Source organism: Paramacrobiotus metropolitanus, unplaced genomic scaffold (assembly GCF_019649055.1).
Source record: "Paramacrobiotus metropolitanus isolate TYO unplaced genomic scaffold, Prichtersi_v1.0 Parri_scaffold0000059, whole genome shotgun sequence".
In the NCBI taxonomy this organism is placed as follows: Eukaryota; Metazoa; Tardigrada; class Eutardigrada; order Parachela; family Macrobiotidae; genus Paramacrobiotus; species Paramacrobiotus metropolitanus.
Genome location: NW_026570279.1, coordinates 145,025 through 164,338, shown reverse-complemented (window position 1 = coordinate 164,338; position 19,314 = coordinate 145,025). Strand labels below are relative to the sequence as shown.

The window sequence follows — 19,314 nt, the reverse complement described above, 5'->3', positions numbered from 1 at the left end:
CACCCCCCATAATTTTGACGTGGTATTTTTTCTACTGCGGTGGTCACATTTGTTTCATGTTTAGCAGAACGAAATGAATATTGATAGGAATATTGCTATAAAATGAAATCAAAAATTCCACCCGCTGCTTTTTTAAAATCAGCTATTGCTTATTAACTCGCAGCGATATTCAGTCCATTCAGTGCGACATTCAGAAAAGCAAAAAAATAGGTCGTACCGAGAGTCGAACTCGGGTCGACGGATTCAGAGTCCGACGTGCTAACCACTACACCATACAACCGTTGTTAACAGGATATTTCTGTTTATCGTAGAAGCATACAAGTTTTGTAAGCTGATAATAAAATCAGCCTGCCGCTTGCAGATAAGCTACACAATACGTCAGGTTACGTAACTTTGAAGTGGCTGACTGACATACAGTCCATTTCACTAAATTTTGGTGCAAACTTACTATACAAGTGAACGTGGTTACATGCGCACTGTGCTTGCTGTGCTACCGCTGCACAGTGCACACTGATTTTTAATCTGACAGTTATATTGTGTGACTGAATGCACAAGCCAAAGCGTTCTCATTTTCCGTTGTCTGTAAGACTGAGTATAAAGTCACTATAAAGGTACTGTAAACCACACCCCTTGTTTTCACCTCTGAACCAAAAAATTGTATGGCTATTTTACCACAGTATTTTGCAGTGTGGCAAAATATTATTACGCTTATGCTTCTGCTAGAGGTGGCAAACCGTATAAAATTTTCGTACGGTTACGTACGGTCCCGTCATAACGGTTTACGACTACGGTACCATTACGGCAGTCATTTTCTATGGCTCTACGGTTACGGTAGTGCTAATTTCTAACCCATTACGGCAAAGTACGGTAAACTACGGCACATTCATTTTTAATTCCATTTCACAAATAGCAGATCATCCACGGTATCAGAATCAAGATTTGTACGTCGACTATTCACAACGTGACCACTTTGGCTAAAAAGCCTCTCTGCTGCAGTGCTACTTGTTGGAACTGTTAAAGTAGAGCGGCAACTGGAAACGTAATGCAGCAAATAGAAACCAGGATACGCTGTAAACTGTAGTCACTGCAGGGTGTGACCGACACTGCGAACACTGCTTAGTTTTGTAACTGCTTACTTCAGGCGGCCATTATTGAAACAGAATTCCGCAGTGCATGTTAACACAGTAACCGCGAATAAGACAATTTCGTGAAAATTTATTTTTTATTGCGATTACCGTAATTGTCCGTAACAAATATCATTCCGGTTACGGTTTTGCCGTACCTTCATTGCTTACGGTTACGTACGGCAACTTTTTTACCGTAATCATTCTTTATACGGATCCTTACGGTTGGACCGTACCGTATACCGTATACGGTGGTACCGGGTACGGTTTGACACCTCTAGCTTCTGCTACATCATTTTGCCACAAAGACAGGGGTAAAATAAAATAGTCACTTCGCAATGGACTGTACGGACTGGACTGTACAGTATGCTGTGTGACTGCAGAGTTGTCGCTAGCAAAGCCGTTCAATAATCCAGTAAGCTGCTTGTAAGACGCTTTTTCCCCTTTTAACAGCAGTTATACCAATAAAGTAACTTAGATAAGCGGCCAGGATTAGAAAAATATTTAGCAGGAAGCGAAACCAACGCAGTTTACGCAGGAATTTTAGCTGGATGAATCTTTGATAAAAAATTAATTAGCGAACCGCTAATACGCCGTCTGGTTAGCATTAACACCATCGGATCCATGCGGAGTCGGCTAGACGCATCGATAGGAACAAACACATCGACCGGGTGGCACAAATCGCTAACATATTATAGGGTATGATGAACCAAACTTCTATCTCCTTCGGGTGGCTCATTAATGCCGTGTTGTTTTCGCGCCAACGCCGAACGCTGTCAAACTCACAGCCACAGTGCAGGAACAGACAATTACGGACGCGCTGATCATACACGTTATCGATAGCGTTCATGGAAATTGTGCAGTTATCTGAAGTTTAATGTTTACAGACTTTCAACGATGCCGGCAGCCATTTCCGTTTGCGCGTCTGAATGGATTCCAAGAGCTGTTAAAGTGCGATTTCACTCACCCTGGCAATTATTTTCTGACGAACGCTTGGTAAAATTGCTTAATATACGTTGATGCCGATTAATAGGTTCTTTCTGGTAGAATTCAATGGGGGCGGAGGCGAAAACAATCCCGGGAGGTGTGTTAATCATTTCATTTGCTAGCATGTGAATGAAGAAATTTGGACGAAAATCAAATATGCTTGTGCAGGATGAGGTAGCCGCTAATGCCAATAACTTCAGAAGACTTCTACCATTAGGCTTTTTATTAAGTGGCAAAAGGCATGCATGCATTAAACAAAACTCGAAAATAACGGAAATGACGCTGAAATGCGACCTTTTTAACTCATGCATTAATATTAGCAGATCGGTTCATTTAGCGAATACACTTTCTGGTTAGCATCAACACCACCCGCTCCATACGGAATAGGCTGCGCGCAGTCAATGGGCACAAACGCATCCGTCGGGAAGAATATTTCGTTGTAAACAAAGTGCCCGACAAACCACACTTCACCCTGATCCACATCGCTTACCAATGCCGTGTTATTCTCTCGCCAGCGCCGAAACCAGGCAAACTCACAGCTACAATGAAGCCGGAACAGGTAGTCACGGATGCGTTGATCGTACACTGCCATGTCCAGGTGTGACCGTGCACTTCGGGTCCAGTACGAAAATAGTCCTCCACTGACAGCATTGCGAGTGAGGGAAGATCCGCAAAAGCATCGACTTCCAAAGTGCGGATGGTGCAGTTGGATAACCTGAATTCCCGTAGCTTGCGCGAATTGTGGAAATCAATCTTTTTGATATCTAAATTAGTGCAGTCGATAAGCCCAAACCCTAGGACATTGACCAGCCTGAGCCGATTTAGTAGATTTGTGGCGCGAGTCAGGTGGCACCACGATATGTCAAAAGTAAGAATGTATGGTCGCACTTGTCCCAGATCGGCGCTTTCGATGGTCAGGTTATCCATCCAGGTCATGGCCAGAGCGCGGGGAGGCAGTTGCGCCAGTATTCCAGATAATCGGTGTAGATCGCGCAAACAGTACGGTGGGTCCAAGAAATTGCCGGTTCTTTCCGGGTGAGGACAGTAGACATAATCGGGCATTATTCTGAGGGATGGACATTGCAAATCCAGCTGCACGAAGTCGCACTCTGCCTGCGTCAGTGGTTCCGTGCAGAACACCGGGGACGTGTCCTCGGCCACTTCATCTCGGCGACAGTTCGAAGAAACCCGCTCATCTATCAGTAAACAAAAGATCCGCCATGTAACTGCAAGATTTAATTAGTGACCGATCCATATCTTAATTTCCTGTACACCAAATGCAACTTCCTCGCGCTTGCAAATAATTTTTTCGTTGCTTTTTGCGCTTTTTAGTAATTAGAAGTTTTCTTTACATCAACTCAAAATTTTATTTGCACGCGCAAATTGCTGTTGTTAAGATTTGGCAACATAAAATGGGCCACGTTTAACTGCGCGTAACGTTAGATGTGTTTCGATGTTCTACCCTATAGAAACTTTGCTGTAAGCAAATAGCTATGAAAACCTTTCTTCAAACCAATTTAATTACAATTTTTCCACAGTTCATAGCAAATTCACAATGTAAAACAACCTTGTAAGAATTAGAAAATACTACAGCAAGACCTTTATTTTGGTTCTGGTTTGCCTGGATACCTGCCTGCCCACATACTCTGTACATTACGTGGCTGTCGCAGTGGCAATTTGTTATCAAGGTATATTTCTCATGAAATGTGCTTTCATCGAAAGCGGGATAACGTAAGTCAGCCCCGCCTTTGATTCTGCCCAAAAGCAGAAAGTCCGGCCAGCTAATAATTGAGGACGAGGCGGGAAGTGCACAAACACACAAATTTATGCATTTCTACAAGTACATACACAGGTTTCAATTACTAGTATTCCAAAGGCCTTAAGAAATTATGTTTTCGCATATGGGTAACAAGTTCAGCTTACACGAAGTTTTGTTGATGGGGAAGGCATTTTGTTCGAAATCAATGGAGCCGGAACCGTTTGGAAAGGGAGAGACTGCACAATCAATCGGCAGAAATACCTTGTCAGCTGTCAACTGCTCATTGTGCCATGAATTACCAGGAATGTTGAAGATTTCTTTCTTATTGGCACTGCGCAGTAAATTACTTCCGCTCCACCACTGCCTGTACCACTCGTATTCACTTCCGCAGTGTAATTTTCGCAGATAATCAATAATGTCTTTACTGAACACTTCCGTTTCGCTGAATCCGTTTTCCAGGGAGATCAGACGCAATGCCGGTAAATCTCTAAAAGTGTCTTTTTCCAGTGTACGTAGTGTGGTGTTAGCAAAAATGATCATCCGCAGTTTGATTGACAATTGAAGCTCGCTTTGTACATATTGAGAAATAAAGTCCATTCATTCATTGACAATCCGAAATCTGCTTTTTGAACAACCGTATCGTAGCAGTTGTGTAGTTCAAAGCTCAGCAGATTCGAGAAGCCCAAGGTGGGCAATTTACCGGTGGTGCGAGCCGAAGTGCAGTTGTACAGGTTCAGTATGATGGTTTGTGCGCGAACCGGCGACAAGTTGTCGAAGGTCACCAATGGACCGTCGGTTAAGTTAACCAAGACCGCCCGCATCGGCGGCTGTGATAGAGACTCGGCCAGTTGTCGGATTTCGTGGGAAGTGACTCCGTCGTTGCAGTGCAGTTGCACACCGTTGGTAAAGGTACAATTCACTTGTCTGAAGATCTCTTGCTCGGGATTGTCCTCGTAGTTATCTGTGCGGATAAAATCAAACAAAAATGAGTACACAATTTGATTAAGTGACAAGGCATGTTGACCATTTTGTACTTAACAGATCGGATAAGCCACGATATTGACGAATCCTTTCACGTAAATCGGACGACAATTTTTTGTGTACTGCACTGCACACTGATCGCGCGTTATCGGCTCCGCGGAAAAATGGGGAACAGGAATCGGCGCTGGAGGAGAATAAGGAAACTTTATTAATAAAAATACAACCATGCTCCTGTACAATATACAGCGGTTATCCAAAAAAAAATCGTTCGTATAGTGTTATGAAAACTTTCGTTACGGTTGTTGTAACGAGTACACGAGCCGGTCGTCTTACTTACTTGTTACGTTGGCGATGGTTGCTTTCCATGAGACAAAACAGAGCACACTAAACAGCGGGATCCATGCGTTCTCCATTGCTGTATTTTTTAGCCACAATAAACAGTTGAAATTAAGGATTCAATACTACCAGGCTGCTCGCGCAGTGGCCAGCCAAAAGAATTTGACGCTTGTAAACGTTATCGATAGTATACATCGAAATTCTGCAACTAGTCGCATGTTTGCAAAGTGTTAATGATGCCTTTTGGCGGTTACTTCCGTCTCCGCGACTTATGCTTTTCCCGGAGCTGATAAACTGCAATTTCACCCACCCTGGCGATTATGTGCTAACGCAGAATTAATTAGTATATTATTAGCCGATCGTGCTGCTTATGCCGTTCGTGGTAGTTTGGCTGATTTTTTTTCTGGTAAAAAGCGTTGGACGCGAATGCGGTAACAGTCTCTGAAACCTGAAGGTGTTTGAGTCATTTCATGAACAAATATCAGGATGTTGAGGTACATGACACGGCCATTTCCATTCTACTGTTACTGCGGGCAGCGATATCGTGTATAATTGCTTACTACAAAGTACTTCCTTCAACTGACGTATTTATACACACTGTGCATCCCAGCACCGAGCCCATCCCGTTGCCACAGTCCAACCTGAAGCAGAGTCGCATAAAAGTTTTGAGATTAAATGTGCTTTAGCCTGTTTTTCAGTTCTTTCTTCTCGCTTTCGAAAAAATGCTCTGCCTTCTATTTTTGGTTGACAGAGTGCTGAAGCGTGGTTCAGTTACGAAGTCCGTAAGCTGTTACTCTTTCGTATTTTTCAACCCCGAAAAACACCGAATATTAGTGTGCATGATACAGTAAACTACTTAATAAATTCAGTTTCCACAACTGTTTGGTTTTGATTGATTTTGATTCCAAAGCCGCTAATGCCAGCAAAGTCATGAAACCGAGTGCGGTACAGTTCTTTAGTCAACCGCAAGTGGTCGTTGGGCACTAAACAAGCTAAGCTAGACGAATGTTTAGAAAACGCAAAAACGGCGTAGCAATGTTAGTTGGTCATTTCACGCAATAAACTATTTAACAGATTGGCTCGTTCAGCGAAAACGCCGTCTGGTTACCTCAACATTATCTGGACTGTTCGGAATGGACTGGGCGCAGTCGATGGGCACAAATGCATCGATCGGGTAGTACAGGTCGTTGAACGAGTACGGCCCAACAGACCACACTTCACCCTGATCCGCTTCCACCACCAGTGCCGTGTTATTTTCGCGCCAGCGTCGAAACCAGTCAAACTCACAGCTGCAGTGCAGTCGGAACAGGTAGTTACGGAGGCGTTGGTCATAAACTGGAATAAACCAGGAATCATCTGTCGGTCGAACACGAAAATATTCCTCCAGTGACAGCAGTCCGAGAGATGAAAGACCCGAGAAGGCGTTAATTTCGAGGGTGCGAATCGTGGAGTTAACCAGCCTGAATTCTCTCAGTTTTGGCGAATGGTGAAAATCGATTTTTTTATATCTAAATTGGTGTTGTCGAAGAGCCCATAATCCAATAAATTGACCAGCCGGAGTTGGTACAGTAGGTTTGCCGTGCGAGGCTTCGAGCAAACCCATTTTATAAAGAAGGCAACGACGTAGGGTCTCACGTAGCCCATGTCGGAGATGCCAATCGTGATGTTATCCATCCAGGTCATGATCAGAGCACGAGGAGGTAGTTGCGCCAGCATCCCGGATAAACGCCGCAAATCGCCCAAGCAGGATGGTGCATACAGCGCTTGATCACTAAAATCCGGGTGTTCACAGTTCACACTGTTAATCGATTGAAGTGATGGGCATCGCAAGTTCAGGAACGAGAGATCGCACTCCGTCTGCGTCGGTCCATCCGTGGATAATGCCGGGAACGTGTCTTGAACCATGCTGTCCGGATGGGTTTTCGGAACTTCCCTCAAATCTATCACAAAAATCGCCAACTGAATTTTATTAGCCAGGTTGTTTTTTCAAAACAGTAGAACATACATAGATTAGTTCCGACCGTCACAATATGTACACACAGCAACGGTCTGTACTTTACCAACACATACGAGCATATGTATAAATATGCAAAATGCATTTTATATACAGTAGCAATTTTTCTGGCATATTGACGTGTAGTTACTAGTTTTTGCATTTCTACACGCTGACACGAAAATTGTTTGTGAGCAATATTCGGCTTGTAAAATGTGGCAGAACAAAGGGAAAAAATGAAAAGCCTTTGAATGCCAAAGCTCTTGATTCTGCGAATATTTGCTGCAACGGGGGAGATAATACTGATTTGATTTCCTCTTGATTTATTTAAATGCTTAGGCTCATTTAATGTATTTATAACATGTACAATCTTTTAATTATTTCAAAAACATGATACATGTCTGATTTTGCTCGAATTCTTCTACATGTATATCTGCGTGAAATAGACATCAAAAAGAGTTTGATTTGAGCTAAAATGATCATCTACTTTTTTGAAACTTTGATCTACTGTAGTAGCCCTGCCTAGATAAGAATCATACGCTTAACCTTTATTGGCTGTTACAACAAACATTCCTTGCTCGGATAACCTCCCGCGCGTATGCCTAAGGCGTGCTCGGCCCGTTTGCTTGCGAGAGTATGCAAATCAGTTGAAATATACAGAAGCGTGCCCTACAAAAACAAGGATGATGATTTGGGAAAACCGGATGCGCTGATTCCCCATGGACGTGTGCGAACTTTCTTTCATTTTCCAGCATTATCTCTTACAATTAATTAGTTTAAAAAATGAAGGGTTGATGGGATAAATTTAAAGGGGGAAGGGGTTTCAGGCATACAAAAAGCCAATAAATTAGCTTACATGTGTCTTCGTTGATGGAGAAGGTGTACTGCGCAAAATCAATGGAGCCGGAACCGTTTGCAAACGGCACTACGGCACAGTCAATCGGCAGGAACACGTCTCTTTTTGCCAAGTCATCATTGTGCCATGACATAATGGGAATACTGAAAATTTGCTTCCTGCCAGCACTCTGCAGCAATCCGTTACTGCTCCACCAGTGCCTGTACCACTCGTATTCGTCTCCACAATGCAGATTGCGGAGATAGTCTATAATGTCCTTGCTGAACACTTCCATTTCGCTGAAGCCCCTCTCCAGAGAGATCAGACGCAGTGCCGGTAAATTCTTTTCCAGCGAGCGCAGCGTGGTGTTAGCAAAAAATGCCAAACATTATCATCCGTAGTTTAATTGACGACCAGAAATCAGCTTTCTTAACAACCATATCGTAGCAGTTCGAAGTTCAGGAGGTTTGGTATGTTTGTAGTTCGAAGTTCAGGAGGTTTGGCATGTTCAGCCTAACCAGCTTGCCGGTGGTGCGAGATGATGTGCAGTAGTACAAGTCAGTATGATGGTTTGTTCGCGAACGGCAGACAGGTTTTCGAAGGTCACCAACGGGCCGTCGGTTAAATTGACCAAAACCGCTGTCAGAGTGCTGTGCATATAGCACAGGATAGTGGCACATACGCCTCACCATCATTGGATCGGCTCACCATTTTGCCATTCTGCGCACATGCTGAAGCATGTTTTGCCATTCGGGTGCCAGCATCGGAACCGTTAACATCGTTTCCTAGCTTTCCTTGGTTTTCATGCCCTTTTTCTCACCTTTAGAGATTTGTTTTTGATGCTGATTAGCATTTATTTCTTTGAAATAAAAGCGATTATTTCGAGGAGATGTTGTTCCCGTTGTCATTTCTCTGTACAGCGTAGACGCTTCTCCGAGATGGTGGAGATGCCTTAAGATCCTCGTCATTCCCTCTAGTTTGCACTCAACAGCGTTCACTCACAAACGCTGTAACACGGAAGTTTCCTCTTCTTCAGTGGAGACCCCGGGTCACCAGCGATAGCCCACAACAACCAGCAGCAGAAGAACCCGTACAGAAGCAAGGAGCGTCGCTGGTTCGGAAGGCACGCGGCCGCCAGCACGGAGAAGAACCGCGGATTGCGTACAAACAGTGGTAGGCAATAAACCAGTGGTTGTTGCGCATACTCTACGGGATTAATTCCTAGCAGATAATACCGAAGTGGGATTATTTCCCTGACTTATTTTAATTTTCCTTTTACGGGTTTAAGGAAGATATCGAGACGATTGTCTCTAACATATTAGAGTTGTCTGAGGAGGAAGTTGTTTGTGATCTGGTACTGAAATGAAGAACGTTTTGGTTATTGTGGTCGACGGTAAAACCGTCAAAATAATCGTGACAGAAATTCAAACCGTCTATCTAGACGATATTCTTTTGTAGTGGAACGATTGTTCCGAATTGATAAGTTATTAATTTGAAGAAATGCAGACGACATTTAACAGGACGATCGTTCTGGCAAGAGTTTCCTTGTGGTGCTAGTGCTGACGAACTAGCTGATTTTATCAGTGGCAGCAAATCGCAAAGCGAAACAATAGGAGATAGCCGAGCAGGCTATTTATAGCCGCCCAGGCCAAGACTAGTTGCAGACTGCAAAGCAGCGATACATTGAAACGCATTGACCTACAATGCAGTGCATAGTGTATACAGTGAAAAGACCTATTTCGAAATAAGTCTAGAATTTAATTCTGAATTCTATCGTCTGAGTTTTGACGGCATAATGCCCGTAAATCGTTCACCAGTAAGGAAACAACCAGCTATCGATAGACTGAAGCAGGGCGTCGAAGACGTCCTAAAATCAGCCAGTAAGGCATTAAAAGGAATAACCGATGATCCAGCAAAGGCTGGCACGAGTGAAGCTACACAACAAGACAAAGTCACCCGTAGTAAAACGAATCAGTTGAAAGGGACAGGCGTGGAAGTTACCCACAAAGTCCTCGAAGATAAACCTCGTAAACCGAGGAAAGCAACCGTAATGGATCAGGGAGATAATCTCCTTGATACACCATTAATGCAGCCACCGGAACAGTTGTTTTTCCGGCCGCTAACTCCCGAGAAAAGCCGACAGGTTAATCCCGATAATCGGGAAGAAGTACAGGCACCTGTGCCAGAGCGATCCGATAGCACTACCGAATCAACGGCCACAACAGGGTCGTTTTCTCAAGTGAGCGAAAGCGAGCTGAATAATTTCTCAGTTTAAAATCCTATTTACCGAAAATCCGGAGGAATTCCTCCTACAGTTTATTCTACCGGACACGGATCCAGCAAAGTTCTGGTTTTTCTGCCGTGCCGCGTGCGCTATGCAGCGTAAGATAGCTCCCATGAAAATCACATGGGACACCATCTCTATCGGATGGGGATTAAAAAAGTATATTCTGGTTATCCTATCCGCGTTAATGGGCAACTGCCACGCTCACCATTACGCCCGGACATATCGTCAGGCCGAGCAGAACCGCCGATTAAAAAGTTACGTTAATCGTATGGGAGAGCCTCTTAGTGAGGAACAACAGGCGAAGGTCCTTAACGATCTTTTGCACGTAATGCAAGTCGATGGACTTAAAACCGAAGCTATCCATAATGGACATTATGATGGGATCTATGATCTCGTTAAAAGATTTGCGGAGCGTCAGGGGAAGCGCAAAGTCGCTCCGAATTCACCCGATACTCCAATAGCGAGTCAGACATTACAACCAGATCCGAAGAAAACAGTAGTGTCAATGGACACAACAGAACCTGAGGAAACGCCGGATACAGCTAATGCTGCAACCGTAATCGCAGCTAACACTGCAACCGCAGCGCCAACTGCGAATACTCAATCTGCAGTGATCACTGCGCCGTCTAGCGGAATTCCGCAAACAGAAGTTGTGGCGTCAGTGGAAGCACTGACGATCGCGGAAACCCTGCCGGCATTGGAGCAGCAACCCGCCGCAGAGGCGGACGATGAAATGACGGGACCAGAACCGTCAATAAGGAATAATTTCCTTTTTCCGACGAGACAAGCCCTTCGAGACCGGCAATTGGAGCTGGAGGCGATGGGACAGAACGAAACCTTCACCGACGTGGACCATTTAATCTTTGCGGTCCATATACCGGATAACGAAACTGACCCACTTTACTACCCGGGTGGAAACGATGAAGTGGACTTGCTGGAGGATAGCACCGAAGTTAAGGCTACGTCTGCCGTATTGAGCGACGCTCTTAACGCATTAAATGGAGAATTGCAGGTTAAACCGCCGTAAAAGCATTAAATGCACCAATTGCCGTATTGTACTAAGTACTGCTAAAATTAAATCGCCGTAATGCACAACGAATTGCAGACTTAATTTTATTGAAATCGCCGTATTGTACTATGAGTACACAACTTCATATTAATCGCCGTAGTGCGCAATGAGTCGCAAAATTAACATTGTTAAATCGCCGTACAGTACAACGAGTACAAAACGAAAAGGCCGTAACGCCCAACGAGTGCACCAGATTGAATTCATTTCAATCCTTACAAAATGAATCGCCGTAGATGCACAAATCAGTGCATAATACTTGGTTAAAGAACTGCCGTAGTGCATTAATTGCAGGAAAACGGATAAATCAAATCGCCGTAGATGCACTATGTTGCACATATGTCGTGGATCGACGCTACAAAGCGTATAATTGGAGGAAAACTCCGGAATGGAACCTGCAAAACTAACACGGATTAACGTGTGCGATTTTGGAAATAACCGGAATGGGAATTTAACGGATTCTGTTACGAGTATAAACTCGTTTTGATTAAATTTACGCCGCATTTTGCCGCGTCTTGTTCTCACTAACTGTGATGAAATAATTGGCACATTTTTTTCTCATTATGATGAAATAATTGGCACATTTTTTTTCTCATTATGTTGCATATAAGATGCGTTTTTTCATTTCTCATTCCTGTTTTGAGCCTCAAGGGGCTTCGGCATCCCGTCCCGTGGCATGTCAGAGTGCTGTGCATATAGCACAGGATAGTGGCACATACGCCTCACCATCATTGGATCGGCTCACCATTTTGCCATTCTGCGCACATGCTGAAGCATGTTTTGCCATTCGGGTGCCAGCATCGGAACCGTTAACATCGTTTCCTAGCTTTCCTTGGTTTTCATGCCCTTTTTCTCACCTTTAGAGATTTGTTTTGATGCTGATTAGCATTTATTTCTTTGAAATAAAAGCGATTATTTCGAGGAGATGTTGTTCCCGTTGTCATTTCTCTGTACAGCGTAGACGCTTCTCCGAGACCGCCCTCAGCGGTCGCTGCGATAAGGACCCGGCTAGTTGTTGGATTTCATGGGATGTAGCTTGGGCGCTGCAGTGCAGTTGCATACCGTGAGTGAAGGTGCAATTGTCTTTTGTGTAAAGATCCAGTACACCAGCGCCCTCTGGATAGATATCTGTGTCTGTGTGGGACGAAACATACACATAAAACTGGAGCGTGCATACTATTGACCTACTGAAAGGAAGAAACACTTCTCTGACTGTTTTGAAAACCGTCTCTCAAGTAGCCTCTCACGACTTCCACATTAGACGGACGACAATTTTCCGTGAACTGCAAAGCGCATTGACGGCGCGTTATGGGTTCCGTGGCAAATCGGGGAAGCGGAACCGCGCTTGCAAAATATTTCGGATTCTTTGCTTTCACTAGCGAATAAAATCAAACAAGACGTAAATAACGGTAATGTCGGTAAGAACCATTTGGTGGTTAAGAAGTGCTATTATTGGAATTTCCATGAAGCAACAAAAAGAACGCTAAATATAAGTGCCCATGAACGTAACATATCATTGCTGTGGAGTCCAACCGTAATGATCCCCTGGAAACTAACAAACCAATGAATACAGCGCTTCCAAGATGCTTACTCAACGGTTAAACAAGAGAAGTATAATGCATGCAAGCGCTCCTAGTGGTATAAGTGGAAATTATTCATCGAGTCGCAGGCTGAGAATTGTTAAAATTAATAATCATGCCCTCTGGGAGTCGCTTCTGTTCCGGCATCTAAATCGTTTCAAGGAACTGCTAAATTGCTGTTTCACTCACCCTGGCGATCAACTATTTACGAGCGTTTGGCAGCAGTATTTAGTATGTATAAACCGATCGCAGTATTAATTCGAAAATTGCCATTTAAGATAGCCCAGCTGGTATCGGTTTCTCTGGTAAAAAGCAACGAACGTAAAGCAGTCGCCAGAAGGCATACAGAGTATATCAATAAGTTCATGAACAACCACGTACATGGTGCCGGGTAAGATGTATGGCATGAGGCGTGGCAATTTCTGTTTTATTTATTAGGTGACCAGGCGGTTACCTTTCGTTGTCTCACTTGCCTGCACGAGCTAGGTGACAAGACGTCGCATAACATTTCGACGGGGACACTTGTTATAGATGCGAGCTGGTCGTAAGAAACGTAAAATTAGGATGTTACAGGTATAACTTTGGTTGCCTGTATCATACCCGTCACCTGACCTTGGCTGACATAATCGTAAATAGGACCTTGCGCGCAGCTCATCCCTTTCCGAACCGATGCTGTGTCAGTAGAAATTTCAAAAGTTATTGTTACCATAGCTTGTTATTCCCGCTTTTTAACCATTTAATTGCTGGATTATATAGCCAGGCCCTAACATTATCTTTGTCCGAGTACAGACACCGACTACGCTACGGCAGACAAGTAACCAAACCTCGTTAAGCTCAATTAGGGTTCTGTACGATACGAAAAGTGCGGGACTGCCATACTGTTGGCTAAACAGGCATAAAGTTTCATTATGCGCGTGACACTGAGTACAGATAATCCAAACCAGTGAACACTTTCGAACAGAAAACAGTATTAAAAATTAATGCATCAGTATTAAATAAAACAGAGTAACTCACTTCCTAGTTATTTCGATGGTTCTTATCTCTGTTGTACAACACAAAGAGTCGAACTCGGTTAGAGAGATTTCTGGACGACATGCTTACCACTAAACCACACAACGGTTGTTTTTGACCTGCCCATTGCCATTTATTCTGAAGCAGTGAGTTTTGGTAAGCCGCCATGGTAATCAGCAAGCCAAAAATTTGCAAAATATATATATTTGCAGGTCGAATAACTGTTGCCTAACTAAGTTTCTTACGATGCCGGTGCTTCCGAGAGTTTTTTTAACCGTCTGAAACACGGTATTCCGGCTCTAACAGCAGTTAGTACGCTCTGAACATTCAAACTGGAAAAATATTTTGCAGAAAACTGGATTAACGCATTAATATTAACTGAATGATTCCACGCCGTGGCAGTATTTAGCAAATCGGTTCATGCAGCGAATATGCCGTCTGGTTAGCATCAACACCATCGGGTTCATATGGAATCGGCTGGGCGCAATCGATAGGCACAAATGCATCAATCGGAAAATACAAACCGTTATACGCGTACGGCATGATCCACCACACGTCACCCTCATCCGCTTCGCTCATCAGTGCTGTATTGCTTGCGCGCCAGCGTCGGTACCAGGCAAACTCGCAGCTGCAATGCAGTCGGAACAGATAACTGCGGATGCGTTGGTCGTAGGCTGGAGTGAACCAAGAGTGATCCACGATTTCCGGTCCGGTGTGAAAATGACCCTCTAATGACAGCAGTTCGAGAGATGGGAGATCCGAGAAAGTATTGATTTCAAGGCTGCGAATCGTGCAGTTGTACAACTGGATATCACGTAGTTTTCGTGAATAGTGAAAATCAGCCTTTTTAATTTCCAAATCAGTGCAGTCGCTCAGCCCATACTCTAATAAATTAACTAGCCGGTGTCGGTGCGGCAAACTCGTCGTGCGACGCTGCGAGCACCCCCAGGTTATTTGCAAGCCAAATATGTATGGTCGCACGCGTTCCAGATCGGCACGTTCGATCGGGATGTTATCTGTCCAGTACATGAACAGAGGACGCGGAGGTAGGCGCACCAGTAGAGCGGTTAGGCGGTGGAAATCGCGCAGGCAGGACGATACGTTAAACGTAGTGCTGTTTGTATCGGGATTTGGACACCTGCGTGGTGTAACCGCTATAAGCGATTGACATTGCACATCCAATAAACAGAGTTCGCGCTCGGCATCATTCGGCGGTTCCATGGAAACAACCGGGAACGTGTCGTCGTCCAAAACGTCTCGGTGGCCGCTTAAAGGTTCTTCTAGATCTACAGAGTACAGAAAAATGAACAAATATCTAGTATATAGAATAGTATGTTAATTTATCGAAAAAGATCTGATTTAGTCATTAATTTATTCACAGTCTGCTGCTTGCATAGGCGAGCATAACTATAAAAAATTTCCGCGCATTTTGAAAAGGTTTATGATAATAGTTAATGTCTGTGCTACTCGTATCTTTGCGGACAGGAAGTGACATGTAAAAGTTTTAGCTGGGGATTGGAAGACTGTCGACTGTGCACCTGGGGCAGCCGCGCTTGCCGGTTTCCTTCACCTGCTAGTGCGTGCCAGTTGACAACACCGAAATGAAGGCTACGCAATCAGCGATGAACTCTGGTGATAGAGTGCGGAAAGCAGTGCTCTTACGCCCCATTAATAACAATTAAAAATGCCTAACTGGACATTTATGGAACCCTGTCAGTAGACTAAACTCGTAAACGTAATACTCGCCAGCGCGCCTAAGGTAAGGCTGCGGAAATTAGGTCTATTATTGAACAAGACGTTCAAATACGATTTAGTGCAAAAAAGGACAACGTTTCCGGAAATTTGGCTGGAAAAGGATAAATCGGCTGAGTGTGGTTTTACGGTCAAATTCTACAGCTGGATAATATGTTGCCTGACCTTTACCCATACCGGACTCTCAAAGGCTTTTTTAGCCGAACAGCACACTTTATTAGGCCAGAAAGTTGGAAAACGAAGGCAAAACGGATTCGAGACTGCGCAACCACTCAAATTCTTGAGCATGGATAATAAGCTCTCTTTTTCGATATATATAAAACTATTCAGCTTACCGGTGTTGTCGTTGATGGAGAAGGCGTACTGCGTGAAGTCAATGGAGCCAGAACCGTTTGGAAAAATTACTGCTGCACAGTCGATAGGCAAATATACGGCGCTTGCTGCGAGCTCTTCATTGTACCATGCATTATTTGGAATATTGAATATTTCTTTTCTGTTGGCACTGTGCAGCAGCCCATTACTGCTCCACCACTGCCTAAACCATTTGTGTTCTCCTCCGCAGTGTAAATGGTGTAGGTATTCTCTAACGTTCTTGTTGAACACTTCCATTTCGCTGAATCCCTTTTCCAGGGAGAGAAGGCGCAGTGCCGGTAAATCGGTAAAGGTGTCCGTCTCAAGTAAGCGCAGTGTAGTGTTAGCAAAAAGGATCATCCGCAGTTTAATTGACGACCAGAAATCAGCTCTCTTAACGACCATATCGTAGCAGTTGTGCAGTTCGAAATTCAGCAGATTCGGCATGTCCAGCTTGACCAACTTGCCCGTGGTGCGCGCCGAAACGCAGTCGTACAGGTTCAAAATGACGGTTTGTTCACGAATCGGCGACAGGTTTTCAAAGGTAACCAATGGACCGTCAGTTAGATTAACCAAGACCGCCCTCACCGGCGGCTGGGAGAGGGACACGGCAAGTTTTTGAATCTCGCGGTGGGTGACTTGGTCACTACAGTGCAGCTGCACACCGTGGGTGAAGGTGCAGTTATCTTTGGTGTAAAGATCCATCGTGCCGACGCCTTCCGGAAGGATATCTGTGTAAGATATGACATATCTATGAGTGATTTAGTCTAGAACAAACCACGTAACCGAGGTAAAAATGATTCCACTTAACAGTTTTGAAAACCGTCCCTCAAATAGCTTTTAACGATTTCCACGTAAGATGGACGACAATTTTCTGTGAATTGCAAAGCACACTGACGGCGCATAATTGGTTCCGGGGCGAAACGAGGAAATGGAACTGCGCTGGCTGAGTACCGCGGAGCCATCTTCTCTGGAATTTTAGAATATTTTCATAAGTTATGCGACACCGTAACTATGGAATTTAATGTTCCATCGCAGTGCAAGCTCTTCACTTCCGACCCCGTTACAATTCCTCCCAAAACTGACGCCAATGAGTGCACGCAAAAAGTCGGCAGGCTTAAATTTTCGATTTCATATAGCATTCTTCCATAGAAGTACCGTCACTAGCATAAACAACGGTGTGTATTTTAGGCAGATGCGTGCATGCACATTCTTTCTGTGCAAACAATTTATCGAGTCGCGGTTCGAAACACGAGATATCTATTCATTTAATTAAATAATTACGTATAGGAAGTTCGTTATAACATGCCAGGAAAGGTATTTACAAATATATTACCTTCCCTGGTATATACATGCGGATATTTCCATGCCCTCAAAGAGCCGTTCGAAATATTTAGGATTTTCAACTTCAAACTCGCTAATACAGTGAATAAAAATTTATTGATTACGTCAGAACTCAAAAGCGGTCATATGCGCGGCATTTACTGCTAATAGAAATGGTGTTTCAGCTACTACATAGTAACAATTATTACGCACATTTTGGTGCATAATAAAAGTGTAAAAACTGGGCATTTTACTCACTTGCGGTGCTCGCGACAGCCATTCTCCTTGAAAAAGCGCAAAGCACGCTAAACAGCAAAATCCGTAGGGTTGTCATTGTTATAAAATTGCCGCAGTAACCAGTTCGAAGTTCGAATTAACGTTCCGACGAATGTAAAGCAAGCGAATTGCTTGCACAATGGTTTGATACATGAAGTGTAATGCAGGCAGCTATAAATGTCGCATGTGGTTCTGCAGCTAGTCGCGCGATCTCCGATTGCAAAGTATGCCTTCTAGCGGCTATATCCGTTTCCGCTTCTTAAGTGTTTCCAGGAGCCGGTAGCGTGCGATTTCTTTCACCCTGATGACTGCCTGCTTAACAGCGTTTGGAACAATTAATTTTGTATGTTATAAACAACCGATAGTGCTAACGATGCCATAGTTGTCACCTAAGATTCGAAGCTGATATCCGCTTTTCTGGTAAAAAGCAACGGACTCAAAATCGCCAGGAGATACGTATGAATAATTTCATGAGTAAGCACGTGCATGGAGTGAAGTTGTGAACTACTGTATGGCAAGAAGCAGCGATTGCTTCGATTTCAGCAGTTATGTGACCAAGCTTTATCTTTAGTGGCTTTACTTGCTTGAATCGCGTCTGGATTACGTGACAGGTCGTCGCGGGTATTGCGTCGGGGACGAGTCCTTTCGAGGACATTCGGTCGGTACTAGAACGCTTCGTTGTACGGAGATTTCGTTGTAGAAGGTTTGGTTGAGGTAACAAGTGGAAGCAGAGATACTTGTTGCCACACGGAGACATTTCACCGCGTGCACTTATCAGGACTTATCATTGTATCTACTGTATGTTTTCAGTAATCGAGATTATAAAAAAATCCAATTTACTAAAAAGAAGCTACTAATAAACTTACAGAGCAGTGGTCGCTTCGGAGGCATGGTATTGCTGACTGCTGCCCAGGTGGTGGTGTGTAACCGACCAAAACGTCCGGACGACCAAGACGTCCGGACGTTTTGGTCGGTTACAGTCGTGTTTGTCCAATGTCACCTGGGCGTTTTATGGCGCTTTAATTCTTGTGTGATAGGGTTAACCTTAATTTCGATGCTCCGAGTAAATGTTAAGATCAACAGAGAATAAGACGGGCTAGTTACCGAAATGACTGAATTGTTTTTGAAAAATTAACAAAATCGACGAAGGGAATGGAAGCAGAGATACGAAGAGTAGCAGTTCAACGTCGCCGTAAATGAAAAAATCGAGACTAGAAACTACAATTCGTAACAGTCAGTTCAGTGAATAACGAATATCGACAACATTTTCAACAGGACAAAAAATTATTTACCATGTTTGTCGTGGCACCAGTACACAGAAAAACACGCAGTTACAATACGATGCCATGGTTTAAGAGTTATTCGTATAGTGTTTGGTGGTAATTAAGACTGTCACAAAGACATGCCTCAACATCCTCGACAGCGCACGTATAGTATATGTCACCGAAAAAAATATAGTCATAGGTCAATACTTCGAGAGCCCTTGTTGAAGAGCATTTATAATAGAAGCTACGGTGGAAAGGTAACATTTGTAGAAATATTGCACAGAGAAGCCGCGAACGTGTTAAAGCATCTTCCGGCACAGGAAAAGGGGCTTTCACGGGCTACTTGACAGCAGTCGTGGAGCACCTGGCATTCGCTACCCCACCAGCA

At 44.0% G+C, this 19,314-nt stretch overlaps 4 protein-coding genes and 1 non-coding gene across 5 annotated transcripts; 1 reads left to right on the top strand and 4 right to left on the bottom strand.

Moving 5' to 3' along the window:
- Positions 1-208: 208 nt before the first annotated feature.
- Trnaq-cug (transfer RNA glutamine (anticodon CUG)) lies at positions 209-280 on the bottom strand. Its single transcript has one exon. It is a non-coding gene; the product is annotated as a tRNA-Gln (tRNA).
- Positions 281-2,414: 2,134 nt separating this feature from the next.
- LOC129593056 (uncharacterized) lies at positions 2,415-5,359 on the bottom strand. Its single transcript, XM_055489235.1, has 5 exons — positions 5,189-5,359; positions 4,910-5,035; positions 4,483-4,831; positions 4,035-4,429; positions 2,415-3,307 (listed from the first exon to the last, which is right to left on the bottom strand). The coding sequence occupies exons 1-5, from the start codon at positions 5,262-5,264 to the stop codon at positions 2,598-2,600; spliced, it is 1,656 nt and encodes a 551-aa protein (XP_055345210.1). The 5' UTR covers positions 5,265-5,359; the 3' UTR covers positions 2,415-2,597.
- A 960-nt stretch (positions 5,360-6,319) lies between these two features.
- LOC129593123 (uncharacterized) lies at positions 6,320-8,526 on the bottom strand. The gene is made up of 2 exons (XM_055489310.1): positions 8,037-8,526; positions 6,320-7,127 (listed from the first exon to the last, which is right to left on the bottom strand). The coding sequence occupies exons 1-2, from the start codon at positions 8,308-8,310 to the stop codon at positions 6,658-6,660; spliced, it is 744 nt and encodes a 247-aa protein (XP_055345285.1). The 5' UTR covers positions 8,311-8,526; the 3' UTR covers positions 6,320-6,657.
- A 1,772-nt stretch (positions 8,527-10,298) lies between these two features.
- On the top strand, positions 10,299-12,103 carry LOC129593080 (uncharacterized). Its single transcript, XM_055489269.1, has 2 exons — positions 10,299-11,314; positions 11,663-12,103. Exons 1-2 carry the CDS (start codon positions 10,391-10,393, stop codon positions 11,672-11,674), a joined length of 936 nt encoding a protein of 311 aa, XP_055345244.1. The 5' UTR covers positions 10,299-10,390; the 3' UTR covers positions 11,675-12,103.
- A 1,964-nt stretch (positions 12,104-14,067) lies between these two features.
- On the bottom strand, positions 14,068-17,941 carry LOC129593067 (uncharacterized). The gene is made up of 4 exons (XM_055489253.1): positions 17,644-17,941; positions 16,874-17,032; positions 16,047-16,793; positions 14,068-15,245 (listed from the first exon to the last, which is right to left on the bottom strand). Exons 1-4 carry the CDS (start codon positions 17,717-17,719, stop codon positions 14,365-14,367), a joined length of 1,863 nt encoding a protein of 620 aa, XP_055345228.1. The 5' UTR covers positions 17,720-17,941; the 3' UTR covers positions 14,068-14,364.
- Positions 17,942-19,314: the final 1,373 nt, after the last annotated feature.

What these genes read in the sequence shown, in the direction of transcription:
- LOC129593056 (XM_055489235.1), bottom strand. Translation starts at nt 5,264, where the DNA reads ATGGAGAACGCATGGATCCCGCTGTTTAGTGTGCTCTGTTTTGTCTCA. An exon ending in AACCATCGCCAACGTAACAA is followed by an intron (nt 5,036 to 5,188) that starts GTAAGTAAGACG and finishes ATTCTCCTCCAG; the next exon opens with CGCCGATTCCTGTTCCCCAT. An exon ending in TATCGTGGCTTATCCGATCT is followed by an intron (nt 4,832 to 4,909) that starts GTTAAGTACAAA and finishes TTATCCGCACAG; the next exon opens with ATAACTACGAGGACAATCCC.
- LOC129593123 (XM_055489310.1), bottom strand. Translation starts at nt 8,310, where the DNA reads ATGGAAGTGTTCAGCAAGGACATTATAGACTATCTCCGCAATCTGCAT. An exon ending in CTCCATCAACGAAGACACAT is followed by an intron (nt 7,128 to 8,036) that starts GTAAGCTAATTT and finishes TTTTTGTGATAG; the next exon opens with ATTTGAGGGAAGTTCCGAAA.
- LOC129593080 (XM_055489269.1), top strand. Translation starts at nt 10,391, where the DNA reads ATGCAGCGTAAGATAGCTCCCATGAAAATCACATGGGACACCATCTCT.
- LOC129593067 (XM_055489253.1), bottom strand. Translation starts at nt 17,719, where the DNA reads ATGACAACCCTACGGATTTTGCTGTTTAGCGTGCTTTGCGCTTTTTCA. An exon ending in GGCTGTCGCGAGCACCGCAA is followed by an intron (nt 17,033 to 17,643) that starts GTGAGTAAAATG and finishes CTAAAATTCCAG; the next exon opens with AGAAGATGGCTCCGCGGTAC. An exon ending in GAGGGACGGTTTTCAAAACT is followed by an intron (nt 16,794 to 16,873) that starts GTTAAGTGGAAT and finishes TATCTTACACAG; the next exon opens with ATATCCTTCCGGAAGGCGTC.